The 9,255-nt window shown below is 42.5% G+C and overlaps 1 protein-coding gene across 2 annotated transcripts in view; it reads right to left on the bottom strand.

The window, feature by feature from the left end:
* Nucleotides 1-1,939: 1,939 nt before the first annotated feature.
* Nucleotides 1,940-9,255, bottom strand: part of caly (calcyon neuron-specific vesicular protein) — a 75,283-nt gene continuing 67,967 nt past the window's right edge. For both annotated transcript variants that reach the window (XM_060854087.1, XM_060854086.1), the window contains exon 5: nucleotides 1,940-3,430. In XM_060854087.1, coding sequence (XP_060710070.1) covers nucleotides 3,227-3,430 — 204 coding nt within the window. In that variant the 3' untranslated portion in view covers nucleotides 1,940-3,226. The remainder of the gene's footprint in view (nucleotides 3,431-9,255) is intronic.

Here is a 9,255-nt window from a genome sequence, read left to right as displayed (position 1 = left end):
CTGAGAACTGTCTTTACCAGTGTTTCTGCTCCACTTCTGAACACTTGCTGCCCTTCAGCCAATCAGCACAACCTTCCATTGCTTTCATCCTCATTTACTTGTGTGGCTTCCTCTTCAGTTGTAGCTATATAGGTTACAGGCGAAAATCTGCTCTTGTCTATCTTAATGGTTTTAAGTTGGCGCTAAGGGTCAAATATTGAACGTACCCTGGATGAGCTACTAACGCAAACTGAAGAAACTGAGAGGCCCACTTCGGAAGAGAAAACTGTCCATTTATTTTTATCAGTTTGAAAGCAAGTAATCACTATCTCCATTTTGGCACTTAAAACACCTCAAAGTGCTGGCAGCGATGTGAAACTCACAAGATCTATAAATACATACAAAGTGTCGCTAAATTAACAGTGTCATACAGTGAACAGTAGCCGTACTAAGACGAATGCTGACAGAAGTGTCACAACAGTATTACGACATTTATTATATTTATTAAAAGCAGCGTCTCATTAGATTTTTAGACAAACAAAGGCGACCTGCAGAAACTTAATTAAAAATCTGTCAGCTCCAGTACTCCCACTTGCAATTGAATGCCATGTACATAAATGAATGGATTAGCTCCACAGCAGGATAAGTTGACATTTATACCAGGGCGTTGAAGCAATGAAGATTTCTTCTGATGCAAGTTCCCCTTTGCAAGTTTGTACAGCATTTTGTGTCAGAACTGGCCTGATGAAAATCATTCTTTTAACGTACCCAACAGAGCTGAGGGAGTGAAGCAGATTGAATTTAAACACACACTATTTTGTTGGTACAATGTTCACAAGTGGACGGTCAAGTGGAGCGCCATTTTTGATTGCCTTCCTGGGTCACAAAGCCCGCTTGCTAACCGGAAAGCAGCCCCCGGTGTGTGCAATCCAAGTTGCCTGTGGGCTTGGAGAGCCTGTACGTCACAATGCTGTGCACTCCAGTGAGATCTCGAGCTGAATTTAAAGTATGGATGCTTGGAGCTGCTCCAAATGAGATGGTAACTTTCACCCAAACTTTCTAAGAACCCGATTATTGGGAAATCTGGGAACAGTGGCACGGATGAAGTGACTGTCTGCCCAAAGGTCATTCAGCCCGCTCCGAATATTTGCACATTTTGACAAAGGACAGACCATTCCTTCGTGTCCTCATTATCCTTAACCCCTGGAGGGCACAGCCATTTCCTTAATCCTTGTCATTTATCTTCAGCTCTCCACCATAACATGTAAAAATATAATTACACTGAAAAAAAACTCTTGCATTTAGACTTTAGGAATCTAATATGACTGCAGTTATTCAGTCTTCTGACTTATTCAACTTTATACTTTGCCCTACCTGTTTATCTGCCTTCCAGCCACTCATTGTTGAAAGGGAGTGTCACCTGGCACACTATATCGTGAAGCACAGCTATAACAGGCTGCTTTGTGTCATCACTAAAGCATAAAGGTTATAACTTGCTCTGGAAGCAGAAATCTGCACTCATTCACATGAAGTGTCTGCCAATGCACAAACTCTAAAGCAGCCAATGCCGTGATATTTGACTTGCCATTTCCAGGACATTGGTTAGGAATTTCAGAAACACCCCTTCAGTGACGAGGGCTTTCGGGAGAGGATGGAGTGAGGTGAGACTGTGTAACTTCTCTCGGGAAATGCTCCCTCAGGAAAGCAGAGTGATTCAGGATTCCAGCTTAGAGGAACGAATGATATATCCCTTCAGATTATGAGGCTGGAAAGCTTTTATCCTTCCATCCTGACAAGGTAACATCAAGTAACTTGGTGCAACAAAAGGAAAATGATGTAAAAAGATGCATCTGGCCATACTGAGGAAATGCTGCCAAATCCCATATTCAGATGAGAACTAATGAAACACCATTTAAAACTAATTAAAATCAAAAGAGCTAAACTGGTAGCAGGTAGCTTCTATTCATAGCAGACATTAACAAAGTTACATTTCATTATTACTGTGCAGCTGTACAATCATTAGAAAGAAATTGTTGCTTAGATGTGCTCATCAGGGTGTTTAACATAGTGACGCCACAACTGGTAACTCTCTGAGACTGTGTCTTAGGACTGTAATAATAGTCAAAAATATATCATCAATGCTATTAATGTGGTGGCACTGTCACAAAACCAGATACCCACTGCTGCGCACACACTAGCTTATTTGATGGGAAACTAGAATTAAAAAGCAAATAACATTAATCATCTCAATAAAGGAGAGGAGAAAGGCATTGTTATCAGCAGCAGTAATCTTGGGTTCAATCCATTTGCTATTCAGACAAGTTATTTTAACCATCCCATAGTTTGACAGCTTTAAAGGAAGCTCCCAAATTGGACCATTTGTACTTGAAAGAGCAGGAACGGGAAGAAGGGTATGGATTCTGTAAAACCAAATTCAATAATTATTACAAATCTGGGGCTCCAATTTGGAGTCAAAAAGTGTGGACTCTGATCTCCAGCATCTGCAATCCTCACTCTCTCCAAGTCCGATTTGGAGATCACCTTTTTTCCCCAGTTATAAAACCTGGGTTTATCACCAAGGGTATTCATTTTGGGTGCTTTTTAGTATTGTTAACAGCCTTTTGCTATTGAATTTTGATGCTAATAATGAATAACAAAATTTGGGGTCATGGGAAGATCAAGATGATAATATTTGTAAATTTGAATTGGGTGGAATGAAATTATTACAACACAGCTCAGAAATATCTGTGCACATTTCAAAGACACGAGGCCGAAACGTCCATCTTACGTTTATATGATTCCATGATTCATATCTGGGAGGCCTTGTCTTAAAACTGGTGCCTCAAGCCTAAACTCCATGAAAATACTTTTCTTTTCTGCTTCCGTTATCTTACCTTTTGGAGCCACATTGGAATTTTTTTTGGGGGGCAGACTCAATTAGCCTCCATTTTCACCCCAACATTAGCTCAACCCAACCAATCAAACTTAAATATGTCAAACAAAGGGATTGTGGTTCACACACACATTCACAGATACACACACACATGGAAGTAGACTCGCACACATACATACATATATGCACACACACAAGCACACACACACACACACACTCTCACACAGATATCCCGCACACACATACACATCCTTAAAAGTAAGAACTTTTCTTTGTAAAGAGGATCATGTAATGCTTGAGTACTTCAGAACTTCAATGAACAATGAGATGAATTTGTCTTCCTTCTTTAATCTTCTATTGATGGGAGCTGTTAGGTTCCTCTTTTGATTTTGCTGGTCCTTTCAAGGCAGGAAGCACTGGTAGCCATGGCGATGACAGATCGGGAATGGTTCTCTTAGCCTGGCTTAAGTGGCTAATAACCGTGTAGAGGCTTCCACGGGAACCAGCTTCCTGCTCTGAGTAATACATCTCCAGAGCTGCAGGAGTACAGTGCTTATGCTGCAACAAGAACAAAACGGAGTGTGACAGTTGCACAGTTCGCCAGATGGATCCCCACCACCACACCTCCCCCACCCCCGACAACCGTACCTCGACCCCATTAAAAATTGCTTCACAATTACATTTACATATCATGCGCTGGAAAGGTGCTGGATTATTCTTTAAGTGGGGATTTTTTTTGGCTGAAGCCATGCAATTGCCCCCACTTTTCTTTGTCTGTTCAGGAAAAGTGTTGTCCAATTATTGGCAAGAACGTAACCCATCCAAGCAAGGCTTTAACAATGAACCCAATGTTGCAGCTGTCAATGGTGGGACGTTTTGATGTAAAAATACTTCAGGGACTTTAGCTCTCATTGGCTACGCTCTCGACAGGACAACAAAGTGAGAAAGTCACTGTGTCCAACTGGTACCCATTAACATATAAGTAGCACCTCAATTGTGCAAGAAATCCCAGTTCTTCCATTCAGTCCAACAACTTTATCTTGTCTTCCCTGAGTAGTGGGTGGCACGGTGGCATAGTGGTTAGTACTGCTGCCTCACAGCGCCAGAGACCCGGGTTCAATTCCTGCCTCAGGCGACTGACTGTGTGGAGTTTGCATGTTCTCCCTGTGTCTGTGTGGGTTTCCTCCAGGTGCTGCGGTTTCCTCCCACAGTCCAAGATGTGCGGGTCAGGTGAATTGGCCATGCTAAATTGCCCGTAGTGTTAGGTAAGGGATAAATGCATGGGTGGGTTGCGGGTCGATGTGGACTTGTTGGGCCGAAGGGCCTGTTTCCACACTGTAAGTAATCTAATCTAATGCATTAAATTTACATTCCGGAGGGAGCAAATCCATACAGGAATGGTTGGGAGCCTTTGGCGTAGCCTGATAATACATCCTGTTGCACCGTTGTTGCTATGGTGAATCATGAATTTTCAAATGGCCTTACAACGTGACATATCACATTGGTGAAATCACTGCAGTCAGGAACTCTCACATTCGTACAATAACGGTTTAAGTGTGACTGTTTTTCTAGGCACAGGAACACAATTACTATTTTTACTCCTTAATAATTTGTCCTTCTAGTTTTAACCGGTTGTGCAGCCAAACTGTGCATTTGAAACAAAATAGAACTTGCATTACAATTGTTTTATTTAACTATCTTCATTCTCTTGAGGATACTGCCAAGCTTGCATGAATGAAATTTGATGCACATTTCTGAAATACTGTGGGACTGCTTCACAAAATCCTCAATAGGAAAAAAGGGGTTGGCAACTTCCAATTTGACTCCTGACAAACCTAAACCTTTGTCTTTAAAACAAAATTAAAATCCTCAACAGAAACATCAAAGCTTTAAGTGAACAAGAGCTCAGTTTTTGGCTCAGCTCTGTCCAGATTTGTGAAATAAATTTCAACTTAGACAGACAACGACTCATTCGAGCCCTGAGCAAGGTGGCAGTTTTAAATCAGAGCATTTTATCAGATTGTACGGACATTAACTCACCAAGGAAATCCATGTACAGAGGAGCCTGGATTATCCGAAGGACATGTGTAGGGAGTATTTCATTCGGTTACTCGAATGCTGGATAATTGAGTGCTAGATAACATAGTTTAGCCAAGCACCGGGACCTTGCAAACTTGCCGGATAATCCGAAACTCAGATAATCGAGGCTCCTCTGTATTTCAAAATGGGGCAACTGTCCAGCACAGCCAGTAAGGAGACAGGATGGGATAAATAAGCAATTGGAGAAAAATAAGCTAATACTACAGTCAACATTGTAACAATGCTGCTTCTTTAACAAGGTTATGTTGTCCTTCACTTTTTTATATTTCAGAGAGGTCCTAAAAGATACAGACTCCGAAAAGTCTGGGGTTGAAGGCTTTTAGGGCCAGTTTAATAATAATTAACAGATACTGCCTCAGGCAAAAGGCTTTCAAGTTTATAAAAAGGAACACTTGTGCAATGAAAGGGGAGTAGCCAGTTCTCTCAGCTCAGCTTTTCTCTGGTCTGGTTTGGCTTTTGGCAGTAGTGTGAAAAAAGAACCAGACCCACGCTGGTACTCTTTCTCTCTGACCTCTCTCCTGTCAGACCCTTTGTTTGATTTTACCTCTGTGCCAAAGGGTGTTGAGGGATTGTTGCAAGTATTAGGAACAGCGTCATTAGGTTAGCATAATTTGTTGGGTTTTCGGGGAGATTTTTATTCAATATTCTGTTCTCTTATGTTTGTGTTTCATTCAGTAATCTTGCAAATAAAGTTTGTTCTGTTTAAAACTAAGTGGTTTGAGCAACTGCATCTCTCCTGGAATATCCACTGTGCATCTGTTTAAAAGAACCAGCAAAGGTAAGCTCTGGGCTATTTTCCTGAAATGTTTTGAGGGGGTCTGGCCTGGTCCATAACAGCATGGCTTTGTCAAGGTTGGGTCTGACAAATTTAGTTGAGTTATTTGACAAGGTGACACAGGCAGTGGATGAGGCTAGTGCCGTGGATGTTGTATATTTTGAAAGCACTTGATACAGTGCCACACAGAATCCTGACAGTGCAGAAAGAGGCCATTCGACCATCGAGTCTCTACCAACCCTACAAAGAGCATCCCAACCAGATCCAGTCCGAACCCTATCCTCGTAATCTACTACCTTGCGCACTACCAATAATTTAGCATGGCCAATCCACCCAACCTGCATATCTTTAGACCGTGGAATGAAACCAGAGCTTCTGACAGGAACTCTCGCAGACACAGAGCAAACATGCAAACTCCACCCAAAAAAGCCAAGGCGAGAACCAAACCCAGGACCCTTGCACTCTGAGGCAGCAGTGCTAACCACTGAGCCACCGTGCAAATTGGTTAGCAAACTAGAATTGCTTGGGATTAATGGATCCTTGGCAGAATGGATTCAAAGTTGTCTGAAAGGAATAGTTGGGCATTTCTCAGACTGGAGACAAGTTGAAAGTCCCCTAGGAACCCTCGCTTTTCTGATTTTTGTGAACAATTTGAAATGGGTGTTGAGGGCAAACCTCTAAACTTACAGATGATGCTGAGGTAGGGAGAATAGTGATTTGTGAGGATGACGATGAGTGACTTAAGAGAGACATTGACAAGTTGGCCAAATGGGCAGTCGCCTGGCAAATCAATTTCAATGCACAGAAATGTGAGGTAATATGTTTCAGTAGAAGAAACATGCAGAGACAACACAGGCACATCGAGGTTGGTGTGCATGATTCTGAAAGTGGCCAGGCAAGCTCAAACAATTGTTATGAAGGCTTTAGAGAATCCTTGGGTTTATAAATCATAGGATTCCTACAGGATAGAAACAGGCCATTCCGCCCATCAAGTCCACATAGACCCTCTGAACAGCATCCCACCTAGACCCACCTTATCCTGTAATCCTGCATTTCCCATGGCTAGCCCACTTATCCTGCACATTATGGGCAATTTAGCATGACCAATCCACTTAACCTGCATACCTTTGGACTATAAGAGGGAACTGGAGTACATCCATGCAGACACGGGGAGAATGTTCAAACTCCACACAGACAGTCGCCCAAGGGTGGAATCGAACCCGGGTCCCTGGTCCTGTGACGCCGCAGTGCTAACCACTGAGCCACCATATTGCCCAAGAGGCTAGAGACAAAGAGCATAAAAGCAACAAAGTGATGCTATACCTCTACAGACCATTGGACAGACTATGTTTGGAGTACTGCTTTCTGTTTTGGACACCCTACTTAAGGATGGCTGTCAGAGCCCTGGTGAGAGTTCAAAGGAGGTTTAGGAGAATGAATATCAGGAATGAGAGATTTTAGATGTGAGGAAATGTTAGAGAAATTAGGTGTATTCTTCTAGGAGCAGAGAAGATTGAAATGTGACTTTACTGAGGTGCTCAAAATGATGAACAATTTTGATAGGGTAAAGAAGGATCTTCTGTTTTCATGAGTTGGTATAATTTCAAGGTTGTCACCTGAATAATGACGATTGAGATGAGCAGAAACCTCTACTCAGAGTGTTTAGGATTTGGAATGCACTACCTGAGAGAGAGTGATGAAAGTGGATTACAAAGGAGATTTGAAAGTGATGTATTTCAGGAGCTATTGCGATAGGGCTGGAGAATGGGACAAGTTGGTTGAATCTTTCAGGAGTCAGTACAGACTCCCGAATGGCTGAATGGTCTCCATCTGGACTGAGAAAGTTCTATGATCCTGTGCTTCTAACCACAGTGCAATGTACATTGATGAAATTCACAATAAATTACCGAGTAAAGCTAACAATATTAAATGCAGCCCAATCTTTGATGAAGAGCTGAGACTTGCTGTTATATATTCATGCATTATGAATGATCATTGTATTGCTTCTGTGTGATACGATGCACCTTTATTCTCTGTCCCCAGGCAGAAAGAGAGCAAATGATGAAATCACAAGTTGGCTTTATGAAAATATGCATTGGGATTTGCTAACGTGCTGTCAAATCAATGCTCTCTGAAATCAAAGGCACATTTACACTGTCTGGTTAGCAACAGCTAAACTGAACCTAGCCTTGCAGCAAGGCCAATTTGTCAGCTTGATTTGGCTTTAATTAGTGGAATTAATGACCTGCTTTTCAGTCAAGTGACTCGAGATTTTTCTGGGTGGCTTGTCTCAGCATCACCTAGATTTGATACATAAACTAAGAGAGGCAACCCACTCACCAACATGCTTGCGATGAGGCTGGGTGCTTTGTGAAACCACCTCACCTTAACTTCAATAGAGTTCTCCCATCATCAAGCTCTTAAGAATTCAAGCCTCTACCTGTCAAGTACCTGGTCACATGCCCTGCTCCCTCCTAGACCAGCTGTACAATTCCAGAAAGCCAACAGCAGGTATCCATGCAGGTCTTCAATCAGTGGCAGCCGTGGCAAATTATAGAATCTCAAGTAGCTATTGTCTGAATGAATCAACTATCCAATTGGTCCCACAATTCTTTCCTCTTTTGAAGTGCATTTCCCAATTTTCTTTCGAATGTTATTGTTGATTCCAGTCCCTCCAGCTTTCGGACAGTGCAGTTCACATCATAACTTCCCATCTGGAAGAAAAAAAACCTCATACCCCTCTGAAACTTCTACCAATCATTTTTAGCCTTCCTTCGTTATTTATCTTGCCAGACTTCTTCCTACTCTCACTCCATGTTCACAATCAACCTGCTTAGAAATGTTCTGATACATGTCCAGAGGAGATAGGACTTGAACCCAGACTTCCTAGCTTATAGGTAGGGACACTACCACCGTACCACAACAGACCAAGCTGCCTTGCCTTTTTTTTAATATCCAGATATATTTTTAAGCACCATTGGATGGTTTTCCCACCACCATCTCACTTGTGTTACTTCTGACCTTTATCATAGAATCCCTACAGTGTGGAACACGCCATTTGGGCCAAGTTCACACCAACCCTCTGAAGAGTATCCCATCCAGACACATTCTCCTACTCCTATTATTCTACATTTCCCCTGACTAATGCATCTAAGCTGCACATCCCAGAACAATAGGGGCAATTTAGCATGTCCAATTCACCTAACCTGTACATCTTTGGACTGTGGGAGGAAACCGGAGCACCCGGAGGAAATGCATGCAGACACGGGGAGAATGTGCAGACCACACAGTCAGTCGCCCGAGGCAGGAATCGAACCTGGGTCCCTGGCACTGTGAGGCAGCACTGAGCCACTTTGCCGCCCTATCCTCCACCACTTAATCATCCAACCTTCTGATCCAACTACCAATGCAAGCCCTCTTGTTCTATCAACAGATCTGATCATTTCGAACACCCATGTTAAATCCCTCCCTAACTTGCTGCACTCTGGAGGGCGTTTGCGATGTAATG

Source organism: Hemiscyllium ocellatum, chromosome 43 (genome assembly GCF_020745735.1).
Source record: "Hemiscyllium ocellatum isolate sHemOce1 chromosome 43, sHemOce1.pat.X.cur, whole genome shotgun sequence".
Taxonomy (NCBI): domain Eukaryota; kingdom Metazoa; phylum Chordata; class Chondrichthyes; order Orectolobiformes; family Hemiscylliidae; genus Hemiscyllium; species Hemiscyllium ocellatum.
This window is presented reverse-complemented; position numbering and strand designations above follow the sequence as displayed.